Below are 18,940 nucleotides of genomic sequence, written 5' to 3'. Positions count from 1 at the left end.
ATCTATAGATATACATGTCACATGTCAATACAGCACTATAAATGCTATGTGTTATACATATATACAACATAAAATATATGCATAGGGTACATATACTCTACATGTATACACACTGATATTCTAGATGTGCCACATAGATATATAGAACATCCCTAAACATACATGACACACATGATATACATGTACATGTGCCTTATATATACATGCACATGATATATAGATATAATACATGGATTATATACATATATGTGTGTGCCATACATGTATGAAAATATGCATATAATTATATATGCATGTTTATATATACATATATGACTGATGAAATTTATGATATATTGATATGCAGATATATTATATAGATATATAGATATGGATACACAGAACTACAGATATAAAATTTAAAGGATATATGAATACACATATAAATATACAGATATAAAAAGTTCACAAACCTTAGGTTAATAACTACTACAGATGATCCTATAAAAACTAAACTCAAGAAAACTAGAAAAGTTGCAGGTAATATCCATGTAACTGAAAATATAGTCCTCTCATAAAAATCCTGTATCGTTGATCTCTAAGAGCCAGATATAATTCTAATGACAACTTATTTTACACCAGTTTTCATCAGAAATTTCAAATGATTTGTAATTATTTTCTGGTAACAGGTCAGAGAAGGTGATTTGCATTTTGAGGGTGGGACCTGACAGTAAATAAAAGGCTTCTGCTTCAGCAATCTAGCTCTGAGACCAATTATTCCTAGAACTGGATACTAGAGATTGAATGACAAAAAGAAGTGGTAGCAGTTCATGTGGGCTCCAGGACAAGAAGAGAGATCTTGAGATTCATTTATATAATTCTGTCAAGCTACAAAATCCTGTCCAATTGAATCCTTAGCAAGCTTGCTTTCATGACCTCTACTTTATAGGATGGCAATTTCCCACGCCCAATGCAAATTTTCTTAGGGAATCAAGCTATTATTGTACTTCTTCTTTCTTCTAAAAAGTACCTTCTTAAAAAGTAACTATTCCCCACAATCTACAGGCAAATGGGGCATCCAAACCTGGATTCAAGAAGACCTGAGTTCAAATCTGGCCTCAGATACTTGACACTTACTACCTGTGTGATCCTGAGCAAGTCACTTCACCCCATTGCCAGGCAAAAAAAAAAACAAAAAAGCAAAAAAAAAACCCCACTAGATGTGGCTTGCAGGGAGACATGTTTAGTGTTCCCCTCCCCTAAAGGAGACTCTGATTCCTGCAAGGGAGGGGGGACAAGGGTAACACAAGAAGTTGGGTACAGAAACTGACCACTCAGTTCTCCTCAGAGAGAGGGGATACCAGACTAGAATTATATCTACCTGCTCCCTTAAATATGGTTACTCTAAGGGAAGTAATTTTGAGGTTCAAGAGACACATCTGCTTCCTTTCCCTTAATGGGAAAGGAAGGGCCCAAGCCAAATATCCAAGACTCGATCTTCCCACCAAATGCCAGTTCCACAATGAACATGCATGGCAAGTTGCAGATAAATTCAGTTATCCAAGAGTGAATGAGCTCTCCCATTGAGAACAAGATAACTCAATTCAACTCAAACTCTTAGATATCACCCAAAGGAAGGTTCCCCAAAGTCTCTAGTGTAGTAAGCTGGAAATAGGGGCATGATTCAAGTTCTATCTCCTCTACATGTTGGCTTCTTCCCAGAGTCTTCCCCTCCCTTTGAGACTTGAAGAAAATTTGGAATGGCGCATCTTCTCCCTCAAAGCTGGAAGCTAGGATTGCCCAGAGACTCAATAGCAGAGTCCAACAGAGCCAACAGCAGTAGGCACAGAATTCAGGAGGTGACTAAACAGCAACCATGAGCTGGATGAGCACAGGCAGCATTCTTGGTAGCTTGTTTGCGTTACAAAGTCTGGAGAGTTTACAGGGAAACTGCTGGCACCTTTCCTTCTCTTCTAACCAGAAATCGGAGGGAATATTACCAGCAGCAGTGGAGTAGCCCAACCCAGTGGAAAAAGAGCCTGGCTCAACATCAGATGACCAGTCTAGCAAAGACGCCACTCCCTGACAAAGGACTTCCAGGGCCAGGAGTGGGAGGTACTCCTTTGCCACATGTGTTCTCTACAAATGTGCAGCTTTTACTTTGCTTTAGAACCACTCTCACTATGGACCTTATAATGTATAAAGAGAGAGTCCATCTCAGGTTAAGGAGGAATATTTTGTGCCATATATTTTTACTATACCATCTTCTGAATGTAATTAACTTTTATTATTTTATTATTCCCTTCACTATGATGCCTTTTTATCCCCCAAGGAACATCCACATTAATTCTACTTGTCTCTCCTTCTACACCTATTTCTTCATCCTTGTGTTGCCCACAAGTATAAGCCAATCACCTTCTTTGAATTCTAAAGTGTTTCGATCATCCAATCTTATAGATCACTAAATTTCAGAGCTGAAAGAGACTTCGTTAACTATTGTCAACAGGCAATCACATCACAAGACTTATGTGAAAACAAGGTTTATTACAAGAGAAATAAACATGCATGTGGAACCCAAAGAGTTCACAAAAGTTTGCAGATTTATGACAGTACAGCAAAAGGAGGAGGAGAAAACAGGAAGAGGCGTGGCATTGGGAGGGAAGGTGTAGTAATGGTGGGAAAAAGGGGAAAAAATCCTCCTGAAGGGGAGAAGCAAGGCGATGGCAAAAGCTTCATTCTTTTCCCTTAGGAATAACTAGACTATGAAGATAGAAGGGGCCTCAAATCTGCAAAGGACCTCAGCTGCACAAGCATTTTCCCAGTCTGGCACAGACTTGCTGGCACCTATCATGACTCCCGAGGACATACAAGGAATCCCAGCTTGGGGTGCAAACAACAACTTACGTCAGCTGAGTGGGAGGGTGCTTCATCCTTGACACATTCAGGGCTTCCTCCATGTTCTGGGTCCAGTGTTTCTGGAAAATATGACAACTCAAAAAGATAAGTTCAGGGGACCTTTTAACAGCCTTTAATATGATCCAGTTAGTCCAACTTGGACCCAAACCAGAATCCCTTCTACATCATATCCAACATGAAGTCATCCAGAAGGCTTATAAATACCCAGGAATCTACCACATTCTGAGGCAATTCATTCATTTCACCTGGAGATAGTTCTAATTGTTAGGAAGTTATTGGGAGGGGGTGGGGGGCTCGGGATTCCTGACATCAAGTCTAAATTGATCTCTGCCAAATTTTGGCTCCAACTCTTGATTCTGCTCCCCTGGAGCCAAAATAATCAAGGTTAATCCATCTTCCACAAATGTGAAGACAGTTATTATGTATACCCTTCCTTCTCTTCTCCAGAATGAACATTCTCAGCAACTTCATCATATCCTCATACAACATGACCCTGAGATCCTTCACCATACTCTTCACCCTCCTCAGGCTCCTTCCCTACTCAATATCCTTCCTAAAATTTGGTAGCCAGAACTGTAGGCAATATTCTAGATGTGGTCTGACCAAGGCAGAGAAGACCATCACTTCCTCAGTTCTGGTTACCCCACTTCTCCAAACACAGTTTAAGATCACAGATTTCTTGGTTGCTTTAACACGATGTTGACTCAAGATGAAGTTCATTAAAAACTGCATATTTTTCAGACAAAATTGCTGTCTAACCCAACTCCCTCATCTTATGCTTGAGAAATTTACTTTTTAAACCTGTGTAAAACTTTTTACCTATTTATCTCTATTAAATTTCATCTTATCTCTATTAATTTCTATTTATCTCTATTAAATTTCATCTTATCCAGAGTGACCTAATGTTCTCACTTGTCAAAATATTTTTGCATCCTGAATGTTATCCAATGTGTTAGCTATCCCTCCCAGCCTTGTGTCATCTGTATATATAATAAACATTCCATCTATGACCTTATATAAGTTATTGATTAAAAAAATATTAAGTAGCACAGGATCAAGCAGAGATCTCTGAGGTACTCCTCTGAAGACATTCTGCTAAGCTGACATCAAACCATTATTGATTACTCCCTAGGTCTGCTCAATCAATCTAAATCTACCTAATCCTACTATCCAACCCTCATCTATACCTTTTCCGCATCCTACCAATCAATCTACATTTATTAAATGCCAGCTACATTCTAAGCATTGTTTTAAAAAAAAAATTGGAGTCTGGTGTGACATATTTTTGCCAGAGAAATGCAGGCCCTTTTTGATCACTGCTCCCTTTTCCAAACTTGCTAACAATTGCTTTAATGATACACATTCTAGAATGTTTCCAGGCACTGAAGTCAAACTCACCTGCATCATTTTCCTTTGTAGAGTTTGCAAGATTCTATTTTCTCTCTTATGTTGAAAACTGAGATAAAACTTGCCCTTTTCCATTTTTTTTTTTACTTCTTCAGTTTTTTATGATCTTTCAGTGGCTCAGCTATCATATCTGCTGGTTCTCTCAGTAACCCAGGCAAATTGAAATCTAGTTAAGCAGTTTCTTACTCTCTCCTTACTTATCCTGGGAATCAACTAACAGTATTTTTTCTTTCTTTTCCATTCTGCTTCATAGAGAAAACTGAAGAAAATGAGTTGAGTAGTTTCACCTTCACTGCCATCCAATGTCATTGTCCCATTTACCTTCAACAGCAGTACTAGTCTTTTCTGAACCTATTTTCCCAACTATAGCTTAAAAAAAAAAACTGCTTTGTTACTTTTAGTTTTCCTTACTAGCTTTGGCCCATTCTGAGCTTTGGGACCCCAGATACTATTTTTACAGGATCATACTACTCTACTGTATTTATTCTCTTGCTTCCATATTTTCATGTCTTTTTAAGGCAAGTCAGCTATGGTGAAGAACACTGCATATAATATTTGAGTTTTTTGATATCTTGGTTCCTTGTGTTGAACTGCCCTTCATCCCTTCCCGCCCCCCAGCACACACCTTTTTAATTCCTTGTTCTAGGGGATGGTATTCTGAGAAGGGAGAAGGATCTGTGGATTTGGATATGTAGGTAACATAAAAACAAGATACCCTTTATTTTAAAGCAAGTTGGCTAGTCAGTTTCTGACACATTCACATCAGTCTCATTAATCACTTCTCTTTTGTCTATTCATTGAAGTCCTTCTCTTTTTGTTTTCAGGAGTTCATTCTAGCTAGCATCTCATCCCTACTAGCCTCACTTCTTCTGTAGAATTGGAGTCAATGGCATGTTCACTATCCTTTTTCTGAAAGGATTTGAAACCTGTATTCCCAAAATATCGGATTAATCTCAAACTCATCTCAGCTTTTTTCTCCTTCTGTATCACAAATTCTATCAGTTCCATGCCCCCAAAGTTCCCATAATTTCCATCCCAGCAACCAGGTTCTCTTTCAGTATATATCAGATCCCAAAACAAAATTTACCCAGATTGGTTCCTCCACCTTTTGAAGTATGAAATTACCATTGAGACAACTCAAGAAATTATTAGCTATTCTGCTTCTGACAGGGAAAGAGCTAGAGTTTATGCCCAGGTAATTGAAGCCTTTCTCCCCCTCAACCCCCACTACTATGTCATGCTTCTGTGACAGACTTGGGATCTGTTTTTTCAAATTCCTCATTTTTTTCCTCTTTCTGTCCAGGTAGACTGTAATATACTCATTAAAATATCACTTTCCTGACTTCGATTCCGGGAGCCAAGATGGCAGAGTAAAAAGGTAGTCGCTCTTACCCTCCCCTATCAACCTCTGAAAACCCAGAAAATATCACCCCAGAAAAAACTCTGGAACAGCTGAATCAGAAGAAAGACAGGGTGCAGCAGTGAAGTAGCCCAGGTAGCTAGAGGAATTAACAGGAAAGGACCCTCTTACCCTAGGGGAAGGGGAGCAGTACGAAACAGGAGTTGCCCAGCCAGCTAGTGGAAAGACCCACTTTAGCGCACCAGGAGGAGATTCTGATGCCTCGGCATTCTACAGCAAACTGGTGTCCCAGTGCTTCAGCAAAAATAAGGGAAGCAGCACTACAAAGGGCCCCAGGCAGATAAGCACCCGGCAGCATTCATCTGAAAGGAGCTGAAGAAAGCAACCTAGAGGTGCCCAAAAGTTCCAGCCTTGTTGATTCCTGCCCAACACCAGGTAAGCTGTCAGAACCCTACAGTCTCCAACTGCCAACCAATAGGAGATCCCGAAGCTCAGGTGGTCGAGCAGCCAAACGCCAGCAGCTGTACCTCCAAGTGCCTCAGTGAGGGTGAGGTAACTGGTGGAAACCAGCTCAGAAAACCACCAGGTGCCTCGGCATTCTACAGCAAAGAAGTTTCCCAGTGCCTCAACAGAAATAAGGGAGGCAGCACTGCAAGGGGCCCCAGGCAGATAAACACCTGGCAGCACTTATCTAAAAGGAGCTAAACAAAGCTAAAGGAAAGGAAAAGCAGGCAACCTAGATTTACCTGAAAGTCCCAGCCTTGCTGATTCCAGCCCAAGACCAGATAAACTGCCAGAACCCTACAGCCTCCAATTGCCAACATAAGAGGCCCCAGCACACAAAGCCAGTGACCAAGACCTAGGCTCCCAACACGAGAAGCTTGGGTCAGTGCCCTCTGCTCCCCAGTAGGTAGAGCTTAATCTCTTTAAAGGAAAGGGAATAAAGAAATACCATGAGTAAAAAGAAACGTATCATAGATTCATATTATAAGAGGAGTGAAGATCAAGACAGAAATTCTGAAGAGGACAACACTGTCATCAAACCCACATCTCCAACATCAAAAGGGAATATGAACTGATCTGAAGCTCAAAAAGCCTTCTTAGAAGAACTCAAGAAGGTTTTTAAGAGTCAAATGAGAGAGGTAGAGGAGTCCTTTAAAAGTACAATTGGCCAATTGGAAAAAAAGTACACTGAAGAAAACAAGTCCCTAAAACACACAATTGACCAACTGGAAAAAAAGTACACTGAAGAAAACAAATCCCTTAAAAATACAATTGACCAATTGGAGAAGAAAGTACAAAATCTAACAAGAAAACAACATGTTAAAAATTAGAATTGAACAAATGGAAACTAATGACCCTATGAGAGAACAAGAATCAGTCGAACAGAAACAAAAAAATGAAAAAATAGATGAAAACGTAAAATACGTCATGTTAAAACAGCTGACCTGGAAAATGGATCCAGGAGAGACAATTTAAAAATTATAGGCCTACCTGAAAGTCATCATGAAATAAAGAGCCTGGACAATATCCTTTAGGAAATCATAAAGGAAAACTGCCCTGAAGTCCTAGAACCTGAAAGTAAAATAACTATAGAAAGAATCCACCACTCCCCACCTGAAAGAGATCCCAAATTGAAAACGCCAAGGTATATAATAGCTAAATTCCAAAATTACCAGATGAAAGAGAAATTACTGCAAGCAGCCAGAAAGAAACAATTTAAATATCATGGAACCACAGTCAGGATTACACAGGACCTTGCAGCCTCTACATTAAAAGACCATAGGGCATGGAACATGATATTCCATAAGGCAAAGGAGCTTGGAATGCAGCCAAGGATTAACTACCTAGCAAAAATGAGCATGATTTTTCAGGGAAGGAGATGGATATTCAACAAAATAGGGGACTTCCAAACATTCCTGATAAAAAGACCATAGCTCAACAAAAAATTTGATCTTCAAGTACAAGATTCAAGAGAGACATAAAAAGGTAAATGGGACAGAAAGATACAATATGTTGTTAATAAGGGCAAAATGTTTACATCCCTACAAGGGAAGATGACACTTGCAACTCTTGAGAACTGTATTGTTATTATACCATGTTAAAGGAGTATACGTAAAGGGGGTGGATATAAGTTGACTTTGATGTAATGATAAAAAAAATTTAATCAAGTGGGTTAAATGGATCCAAGTAAGTGGATTAGTCTGAGCTAAGAAAATGTACTGAGAAAGGAGGAAGCAGACAAGGGTAAATTATATTACAGGAAAAGACACAAAAGCCTATTAGAGCAGAGGTAAAGAAGGGAAGGGGATGAGCATTTTTTGAACCTTACTCTCATCAGATTTGGCTCAAGAAGGGAATAACATAATCAGTTAGTTATAGAAATCTAACTTGCACTATAGGTAGTAGGAGGGGAAAGGGGAAAGAAAAGGGAGGGGGGATAGAAGGGGGGAAGAAGCAGTAAGGGTAAAGGAGAAGGAAAGGGATAATAGAAGGGAGGTGGTATGGAAGGAGGTGCTGGTCAAAAGCAAAACACTAGTGGGGTGGGGAGGGAGAAAGGAGAAAAAAAAGTATAAATGGAGGGGGGGATGGAAGGAGAAAAAGACACAGATAGTAATCATAACTGTAAATGTGAATGGGATGACCTCTCCCATAAAATGGAAACGTATAGCAGATTGGATTAAAAACCATAATCCTACAATATGTTGTTTACAGGAAACACATTTGAAAAAGAGTAACACATACAGGGTAAAGGTAAAAGGCTGGAGCAAAATATATTATGCTTCAGCTGAAGTAAAAAAAGCAGGGGTAGCCCTCCTGATCTCAGACAAAGCAAAAGCAAAAATAGATCTTATCAAAAGAGATAAGGAAGGAAACCACATCCTGCTAAAAGGCACCATAGACATTGAAGTAATATCATTACTAAACATATGTGCACCAAATGGGATAGCATCCAAATTCTTAGAGGAGAAGTTCAGGGAGTTACAGGAAGAAATAGACAGCAAAACTATACTAGTGGGGAAACTCAACCTCCCCCTCTCTGAACTAGATAAATCTAACCACAAAATAAACAACAAAGAATTTAAGGAGGTGAATAGAACATTAGAAATGTTAGGTATGATATACCTGTGGAGAAAACTGAATGGGGATAGAAAGGAATATACTTTTTTCTCGGCAGCACATGGCACATACACAAAAATTGACCATATACTAGGGCATAAAAACCTCACAATCCAATGCAGAAAGGCAAAAATATTAAATGCATCCTTTTCAGATCATGATGCAATAAAAATTAGATGTAATAAAGGGCCATGGAAAGATAGACTAAAAAATAATTGGAAACTAAATAATCTAATCCTAAAAAATGATTGGGTCAAACAACAAATCATAGAAACAATCAATAATTTCATTCGAGAGAATGACAATAATGAGACAACATACCAAAACTTATGGGATGCAGCAAAAGCAGTTTTTAGGGGAAGTTTTATATCTCTAAATGCTTATATAAATAAAACAGAAAAAGAGGAGATCAACAAATTGGGCATACAACTAAAAAAAACTAGAAAAAGAACAAATTAAAAATCCTCAATTAAACATCAAATTAGAAATATTGAAAACCAAAGGAAAAATTAAGAAAATTGAAATTAAGAAAACTACTGAACTAATAAATAAAACTAAGAGATGGTTTTATGAAAAAACCAATAAAATAGATAAACCTTTGGTTAATCTAATTTAAAAAAAGAAAGAAAAAAACCAAATTACTAGTATCAAGAATGGAAAGGGTGAAGTTACCACTAAGGAAGAGGAAATTAAAACAACAATTAGTAATTATTTTGCCCAACTATATGCCAACAAATTTGACAATATTAGTGGAATGGATACATATTTACAAAAATATAAATTGCCCAGATTAACAGAAGAGGAAGTAAAATACTTAAATAACCCTATCTCAGAAAAAGAAATTGAACAAGTCATTGATAAACTCCCTAGGAAAAAATCTCCAGGGCCAGATGGATTTACATGCGAATTCTATCAAATATTTAAAGAACAATTAATTCCAATACTATATAAACTATTTGGTAAAATAGGTAAAGAAGGAATCTTACCAAATTCTTTTTATGATACAAACATGGTGCTGATACCTAAACCAGGAAGAGTCAAAACAGAGAAAGAAAATTATAGACCAATTTCTCTAATGAATATAGATGCAAAAATTTTAAACAAAACATTACCAAATAGATTACAGCAACTTATCACACTAATAATACACTATGACCAGGTAGGATTCATACCAGGAATGCAGGGCTGGTTCAATATAAGGAAAACTATCAGCATAATCCATCATATCAACACTAAAATATCACTTTCTTCCTTCCCCTGTTGATCTTATTTCAAATGCTACTCAGCTTTGCTTTGTCAATGTCTTGACAAAAAAAATCCTAATATACAATACTACTCTCCCCTCCCCCAAAGTTTTACCTATCTGGTTTCTTTTGAATAAAGCATATACTTCCAAAGCCACCAAGTTGTAGAGATAATTATGAAGTCAAATTTGCCTCTTGAGTTCCATCTAAATACATTGAATTCAATTGCTAGATAAGGAAACTGAGACAGTGTAGTGCCAGTTGCTTTTTTCTGAACCCCACAACTTATAAGTAGCTAGAATTATAATACATATAGCTGAACTCCATATCCAGTGGTCTTTCCACTACAATCACACTCAGTTACTAAGTATTTAGAAATCTGACCTTCTGCCCCACATCAATCAACAAGCATCTATTAAAGTGCCTACTACGAGCCTATGACAGTGCTAAGTGTTGGGTATGTAAGGAATAAAACAATACCTACTCACGAGAGGCTTCAAAACTCAAAGAAAAAAAAATAATAAAAATCTGTGATTCAATTAAATTTAATTAAGATAAATTTGTATTTGAGAGAGCTGTCTCTGTTCATTTTATTTTGGACTGACTCTTGAATCAAAGATATCCATATGTTCTGAATGAAGTATACGTCCTTCTGAGACACTGGAGCTATTAGTGGATACATGTACAGAACTCAGCATGTAAACTGATATAGTTGAAGGGTGGAGAAGAGAATGTAACCAGTTTCAGTCACGCAATCCTACTCAATCTTCCCTTTCTACTGGACAGCTTGGGAATTCCCAAAGCATCAGCAGCAGATTGGTAAAGTTGATGTCTCTACCACTTGGGTTTCCACCCTCGCATGCTGTACAAATAGTTTCCTTGGCCACAGGAAAAACAGATGCCCTAAGTCCAGAGCCTCCCAGCATTTAGTTAATGTGATAGAGGTCATCCGGGAAGACTGACCCGGATCGCTCTGATTCATGACGGGGCTATCACTTTCCAGTGCCAAAAATTTCTCCTGCAGTTAGTTGCTTGGAAAGTCGCCAGAAGCACTCGGGCCACGCGGGTAAGACTCCTGATGTAAGGGAGAGAGAGGAGAGTGTAAGAGAGAAGGGACCAGGTCGGGAGGAAGGCGTCCCAGTGATGAACCCGAAGTTTGCTCCCTCAGAACAAGCCCCAAAGTAGAAACTGAAAGTAGACCGCTGGCCGGGCACACGGAAGTCACGAAAAAAGCAAGCGAAGCCCAGGCCCCGCTGGTGGCGTGCACCGCCCCCCGGGATGGATGAAGCGGCGGGCGCGTCGTGGGTGAGACGAGTCAGCTGTAGAGCCCATCTGGCCCAGTGCACACTCCCGTGAACCTCGGCGGAGGAGGAGGCGGAGACGGAGGCAGGCAGCCACCATGGGCCATGAGACTCTGCTGCCGCCAACATGACCGCAGCCGGCTCCTGCAGCGCACGCAGACCATGTTCCATGGTAAGCGTGACAGGTACTGCGTTCTCTGCACCGTGGGGCGCCGGGCGGCTCGGCGCAGTCCCCACCCCCAACCACCGATTTTCTTTTGCAGCTGCACCTCGCACTTTGCACTCTGAGAGCCCAGGCTCTCCCCTTCCCAGCCGGCGGCTCCGGCGGGCTGGCGTACATGAGGTGCAGCCTCTCACACCTGGGGCCGCGCCTCTCCTGGCGGGCAGCAAGAGGCAGCCTGGAGCTGCGCCCTCCGGGAGCCTGTTCCTCCTGCCCAGAGAAAGCCCGCGCCCCCTCAGCGGGGTCAGCCTCCAGCCCAGTCCCCAGCTCAGCTTGCAGCCTATCGCTCTCACCTACCCCAATACCCAATCCCGCACACCAGACCCCCAACACCGAACCAAGCCAGTGTCCTGACCCCTGCGCCCGTGCCTCCTTACTTTCTTACTGGCGCCCGACGTGCGGGGCGGGCTGCCGCAGCTCTCCGACTGCTCCTCAGCCGAAATGAAAGCGTCGCTGCCCCAGGGCGCCCTTTTAAACCCCACTCTGGCAGGTCACTGGAAAATCCCGGGTTTTTCCCCTAATGTAATTGTGATTTTCGCGATTAGGGCTGTACTTGGCTCGTGATGCCCGGAACCCAGCCACGAGGTTTGCAGTGGGGGTAGAATCATGCTTGAGTTCTGGTTTTCCCTATAGTTCTACTTTGGATACAGTTAGGTATGAATGAAATTCTCAATTTTACACCCTCGTCCCCCCACTAAAAGCTAGAATGCATTGGAAGAGTTAAGAGGAGGCTGGCTATAACTGGCAAGGAAAGAGTCCAGGCTGACTAGTCTCTGTTGACAGGTGCTGCAGACAGTACAAAGGGCCAACAGGTTTATGGCACCCAAAGGAGAAAGGGCAGGAGAGGAAGGAAGGTGAAATAGCGCTGCAGAGAGGGAGTGGGATAGTTTAAATTCCTTCTCCTCCAAGGGAGAGGATGAAGGAAACGGACAGAATGCAGGCATGGATCAGTCTCATTTTCTGGCAAGTCCCTTAGATCAAAATTGTACCCCCTCTGATCTTACAAACTTGTGTGGATTAAAAGGACAAGCATCAAAACCATCCAGTGAGAAAAGGTACGTCTATGTTCTGGGGGAGGAGGAGGCTCTTTGGTAGCCATAAAAAAAGAAATGTGTGTGATGGAAGTTAATCTGGAATGTGAATCCTAGTGTTCTGCTTTTTTTCCTACTGAGATTAGAAATTCATCATAACCTCAATTCTTAGCCTTTTCTCCAAATCTCCAATAAGAATTTTCTGCTGACTCGCCCCCAAATCCATTTGTGGCCTTGACTCTGTTGTAAAATAGACAGGAGGAGAAGAGGTTAAAATACGTAATGTCACTGAGTCTGTTGACAATACTAGCCAAATCTATATCTACTCAAGTACTATAAATGTTTTTTTTTATAAACCAGCTAAGAAAAATTAATATCCTATGCCCAATAAGGGGGTTAATGATAGAAATAAATAAGTTTCAATACTATTTTGCCTGCCCTTATCTCTTAGGATAGTTTGCAACTTAAAATTTCTTGTTTCTTTTTTGGACTTAGGAAGTAGAAGGGGGAAAAAGCAGGGGTAGAGAATAACTTGAGGATGTGGAGATGTTACAAAAAAAAGATAGGGAAGGAGTTGGAAAGGATGATGAGGACACTGAAACTGGAAGGAACACAGGGAACTGGAAAAGATGACAGGATAGAGCTGCTAATAACACCACACAAAACACTATCTCCCACAGTAATTTGCACATTTTTATTTGGGGCAGAAAGACGAAAAAGAGTATATCATGGAATCCTAGAATTGTACAGTTGGGAGGGATCTCCCTCATTGTATCCATGCTAACATATTGAAGACTTTTGTCAAAGCGAATAATGTTTGAAAAATATTTATAAAATCTTGTTTTCTGAAAATAAATGTAATAAGAAAAATGCAGCTAAGCTAGGACATACTTCCCTAACACTAGGGCAGATAGATATTAACTGGAATCAAGATATTTTGTTGGGTTTATTGAGAATCTTGTAGTTTTCTCTTTCTCTTTTTTCTTTTGTTGAAGATAGAAAACGTGATATATTCAGATTTTTAATACAATAGGTAGATAAGAGCAACATGCAGTTAAAAGTACTTAAAACTACACTTTCTTTTTTCTTTAAGCCAGTTGCAACTTGAATGACTTACCAACACACCCTACCCCCCTGCAAATCCTTTATTGTTTTCTTTTATTTTGCCATTTAATTAATTGAATCATTGTCAAGGATGAATAATACAACAAGCAGGGAGCGAATGGAGTCAAACTTGGGATCAGTCTTCATTTGATTCTTGATGTCTATAATTTATTCTCACAAGGAGTAGGTAGGACTTAGGTAGACACTTAGTAGTGCATATCATCGTCTAAATATCTAGGGCTTAATCTCCATTAATGAACTTTGCCTTTGGAGACATGACTGTATGTAGAATCATGCATGTAGGAATTGTGTTAAAGAGTGCTGATACTGGAGTCATAGTCCTCAGGTTCAAATATCACCTCTGACACAACCTGTTGGGGAAGTCATTTCACCTTGCTAGGCCTCAGTTTTCTTGCCAGTAAAATTATGGGATTGGACTAGGTGTCCTCTGAGGTTTTATTGCTGTGGCTTCACACCCATGGCCCCAAGCTCCTTTTTCTTTTGTTGTATATAAATACAGTATATGAATCTTCTGGATCCTAATGCCAAACATGGAAAGTAAAGTTTGGAAAGAAAACGATTGTTTGATCTAATTATGGCTATATATTCACAGTGACACGGCATGAAAGCAAATAGAGATGAAAAAAGAAAAGAGAGAGGACTTGTCTCAGTTATGAGCAATGTGTTCAGGAGATCCCAGCGTTGTATATAAACACTGCATGGGGCTTATGGGGAGTGAGTGAAAAGCTCTTAACTGAGGAAACCACATCGAAAGATAAGATGTTAACAATAGAAATTAGCTGGGGCAGCTAGGTGACGCAGTGGACAGAGCACCGGCCCTGGAGTCAAGAGGACCAGAGTTCAAAGCCGGCTTCTGACACTTGACACTTACTAGCTGTGCGACCCTGGGCAAGTCACTTAAACCTGATTGCTTCACCCCCCCCCCCAAAAAAGCAGGAAATTAACCCTACTGAGCTGCACCATGAACTTCTAGGACTATTCAGCAGAGTAGCCATTTTCTATTTGGTCAGTTCTCCTGACCAAAAAATGTTCTCCTTGCAGAGGGATAGAATAAATGCAGAGAAACATGTTTCATAATATGTTTTGAAACAAAGGAAGAGTTCCTAGTAAAGTGCCAGTGTTAAAGGGGAAAGCTAGCAGATGGGAAGCATCATCAGCACTATGGGATAGTGGTACACAGCAAAAAGCCATGGCTAGAATATTAGAGCATCTGAAGGGCACTACAGCTTAGTAGTAGATCGGGTCCTAGAACTGAAGTCAGAAAGACTTGGGTTCAAATTCCAACTCACACAATACACTTAGGAGCTATGTTACCCTAGACAAGTTATTTAACCCCTATGTGCCAGAGTTCCCTTATCTGTGTACATTGAGGAGGCTGAACTCAGTAGCTTCTAAGGCCCTTCCAGCTCTAAATCAGTAATCCTATGATCTCTTTTAGCTCTAAGCCTTATGATGATTGACACATTGGAGAAGTTAGAAGTTAGTAAAAATAAAGATGTAATTTTTTTTTCATTCAGATTCACAAACCCCTGAAATCTATACATGGACCCATTGGGGATCCATGGATCTCAGATTAAAAACCCTTGCTCTAGGAATTCTGAATATTTACTTAGCCTTCTAGAGCATTTAACATGTGTACCATACAATTAGAAACTTAATCCTATAAGGTCTTTTTTCCCTTTATTTATTCCGAGTGTGTTTGCTTCCCCTCCCCGCCCCCCTTAAAAAAAAAACAACAACTAGTTTTCTCCTTGAGGACAGAACCCAGCTTTTTAAAGCTCTTAAAAAAAATCAACTGTTCTCTCAGTACAATGCTAATAGGCTTTGTCAATAAATCCTTGTTGCTTGATTATTGATGGAGCACCTTTGAGACCAGTAAGCATCAGAAGAATGAAAGAAAGAATTCTTGTTCTCATGTGGAAAAGGTACTTCTTCCTCCACGCAGAAACTATCATTATACCACAGAATGTTAGGACCGGAGGAGACATTAGGCATCATCTAGTCCAAGCTCTCGGGAAGCAGCATGGTACAGTTTGAACCTGAGGACTATGACGCCAGTATCAGCACTCTTTACCAAAATTCCTGTGGGCTCTAGACCTCAGGGTCTAGAGGCAGAGAATGGTGGTTCAAATCCTGTCTCTCTCAGTTGCTACTTGTGTTACCTTCCATAGGTTTCCAAAGTGGGTGATACTGCCCCCTGGGGGTGCTGGAATGATCCAGGAGGACAGTAGCCTCAGGTACAATTGGGAGGTATGGAATAAAAATAAGAGGTGGTGGAAGCATAAGGAAAGAAAAGATAAGAAAATTTAAAACAAATGTTGGTACATGTTTCATCTGTTGTATAACAGTTAAAGTTGTAGTGATTACATTATTTTCCAAATAAACACGCAGAGTGCAAGTTATAACATATCAGTGGTCAAGTCTGCCAACAGGTCTTACCAAGCAAGTGTTGGCAGGCAAGCAAGTTGGTTTCATTGGGAAGTCCAGCATGCATGGGCAGGAGTATGTGCATGTAATGGCTTGTTTACAGTATGACACTATATAGCTACATGATACAATATTGCATCATCAAAATTTCAATGCAGTAAAAAACCCACAAATTTATAATAAGTGATTAAATTTAAAATGCATCATTAAAAAAAATTTATTTTTTTTGAAATGACACAATTTTTTTTAAATCATTAAGGGGTTAAAGAAAATAGATTTTCAGGGCAGTGCTGAGTGATTATTTTTAAAAGGGGGTGGTAGGCCAAATAAGTTTGAGAACCTCTGCCTTAGACAAGTCATTTAACTTCTCTTGATATCACTTTCCTCATTTTTAAAATGACAAAGTTGGATTAAATGTCCTCTGAGGATCCTTCCTACTCTAAATCTATGTTCCCTGCATTTTGCAGATGAGGAAACTGAGGCTTCAAGAGGCAAAAGGATTTACTCACGTTCTCACACGTAACTAATACCTGAGTTAGGACTAGAACCTCTGTTTCCTAACTCCTACTTTAGTGTTTTTATTTCCATGCATCTCTATAGTGTGTCCCTACGTGACTGTGCATAATTGGTCATGGCCATTACTGATCATAAAATGGATAGGTTCTTATGGCAGGAGTTGGTAAACTAAGACCTGAGAGCCAAAGGGCCCATTATCTGTTTCTGTATAGCCCCCTAGCTGAGAAAGTTTTTTTGTACTTTTAAGTACAATAAAACTTTATTTGTTAAAAAAATGTAAAAATCATTCTTAGCTCACTGGCCATGCAAAAAGAGGAGACTAGATAGATTTGATTTTGTGGGCCATACTTTGCAAATTACAAATGGTAAGGACCATGAGCTACTGTTTTCATGGTAGTGAGCCCAACAGTGTCACCAAACACAATGACTAATTGAAAAATGCTAAGTTGATGTTTGATTTCAATATTCATATTTTCAGAATTACAGTCACAAAATTTTTTTGAAAGCTTCATGATCTGTGTGGAAGAGTGCCATGAAAGGAACCAATGCAATCAATTCTATTTAATTCAACAAGCATATATTAAGTACCTTCTATGTGTAAGACCCTGTGCTAGGGGCTATCTGTGCAAAAACAAAAATGAAAAATAGTCCATGCCCTCAAAGAGCACACATTTACAAAGATAAGGAAATACAAGATAATTTGAAAGGGAGAGGGTACTTTTCATGGTGATTCATTGATAAGGAAGCCAGTGACAGCAGACAATCAGTGATGAACTACTCATTTATAATTTTTAAGTGAAATTTCTGCTTTATAGAAGATGACCAAAACTCCCTGTAGCATCCTGTTGGAATAGAAGCCAAGGTCAGTTAGGAATTCCACTTTTGTTTTCAGAAGCTGTAAGGAAAACTTGCATCTGAATGCACACATCTTAGTGATGAGTGATCCTAGAGAGTAGAGGTAGTCAACAGTCAATTCTTATCCGTCCTTCAAGATCAGAAAGATGACCATTTTTATCCATTTAGTTTATAGCCAAAAACTACTTCTGATTCCTAGAAAAGATGCACAGTGATCTCTCTTGTCTGCTCATGTGTTTCAGTATGCCTCTTGGGGAATAACTGAGACTTCATAACAGTGTTTTACTACCTAAAGTAGAGCGATGTGTTTCAACCTGAGGGCAGGTAGGGCAGCCAGGTAGCTCAGTGGATAGACTGACAGGACTGAAGTCAGAAAGACTCATCTTCATGAGTTCAAATTCAGCCTCAGACACTTCCTAGCTGTGTGGCCCTGGGCAAGTCACTTAACCCTATTTGTCTCAATTTCCTAGTTGGTCAAATGAGCTGGAAAAGGAAATAGCAAACCACTCCAGTATCTTTGCCGAAGAAAACCCCAAAGGGGTCATTAAGAGTCAACCAGGACTGAAAAATGGCCAAAGAACAACTACTGTGTAATAACCTTAATGCTTTGTTCTATTAAGGATAAAGGACCCTGGCTTGCGGGGTTAGGGAATGGGGGTTGGGGGAGAGGCAGGATGTCAAGCAGCAGAAAGCAGGAACTTACAAGCCTGGAAAGTCTGCCAAATGTTCTCCCTTACGGGAATTTGCCCAACCTGGAGAAATAGCCCTGCCATATTTTGGCAAGAGACAGGGTGTTAGAGTCAAGGTGCTAGAGAACCTGCCCAACCACATTGTAGGAGTTCCTTTCAATTTCACTGACAGCTAAATATGCAGTAACAATCTGTATAAGAAGATGAAAGTTGTCAGGGAAGGAGTGCCAAATTTGGTGTCAGAGGACCAAGGCTCAAATCACAGCTTTGCCACTTAATATCTGTGTGAACTTGGACAAATCACTTAACCTCTCAGGGCCTCAGTTTCTTCATCTGTAAAATGAAAAGGTAAGACTAGGTCTTTCAACATTCAAGGTCTTTCCTGTTATCAGTCCTTCTTGTCTAGTATCACTCCTAAGTTTGAAACAAAGGTGCAAAGGGTTTATATATCAATTTGATCAGGTAGAGTCTTACCACAGAAAGAACACGGGCTTTGGAGTCAGAAGACCTGATTTCAAATTCTGGCTCTGCTAACTCTAATATATATTCCTACATGACCTTAACCCATCTAAACCTCACTTTCTCAATCTGTAAAATGAAGAGTGGGACTAGATACCTTCTAAGATATCTTCTGACCCTAAGTCTATGATCAGAGGCAGCAATGTAAAATGGAGAGAGAATGGGATCTGGAGTAAGCGGAAAGGCCGAGACTCAAACCCCACTTAAGAAACATACTATGTGACTCTAGAC

General features: G+C 40.0%; 1 protein-coding gene and 1 long non-coding RNA gene across 6 annotated transcripts in view; one reads left to right on the top strand and one right to left on the bottom strand.

The window, feature by feature from the left end:
• Positions 1-2,506: 2,506 nt before the first annotated feature.
• Positions 2,507-12,003, bottom strand: LOC114053694. 2 transcript variants are annotated; one of them, XR_003570410.1, is made up of 4 exons: positions 11,925-11,981; positions 10,990-11,101; positions 9,769-9,804; positions 2,507-2,954 (listed from the first exon to the last, which is right to left on the bottom strand). It is a non-coding gene; the product is annotated as an uncharacterized LOC114053694 (long non-coding RNA). The 2 variants fall into 2 exon arrangements; XR_003570411.1 differs by lacking the exons at positions 9,769-9,804; positions 10,990-11,101 and having other exon boundaries at positions 11,925-12,003.
• Positions 10,612-18,940, top strand: part of LOC114053693 (interleukin-7-like) — a 55,481-nt gene continuing 47,152 nt past the window's right edge. For all 4 annotated transcript variants that reach the window (XM_027876814.1, XM_027876815.1, XM_027876813.1 and 1 more), the window contains exon 1: positions 10,612-11,499. In XM_027876814.1, coding sequence (XP_027732615.1) covers positions 11,433-11,499 — 67 coding nt within the window. In that variant the 5' untranslated portion in view covers positions 10,612-11,432. The remainder of the gene's footprint in view (positions 11,500-18,940) is intronic.

The sequence above is a fragment of the Vombatus ursinus genome, unplaced genomic scaffold (genome assembly GCF_900497805.2).
Source record: "Vombatus ursinus unplaced genomic scaffold, bare-nosed wombat genome assembly UNPS02014812.1, whole genome shotgun sequence".
NCBI lineage: Eukaryota > Metazoa > Chordata > Mammalia > Diprotodontia > Vombatidae > Vombatus > Vombatus ursinus.
Note: the sequence above shows the minus strand (reverse complement) of the source record. Positions and strands in the feature narration are given on the sequence as shown.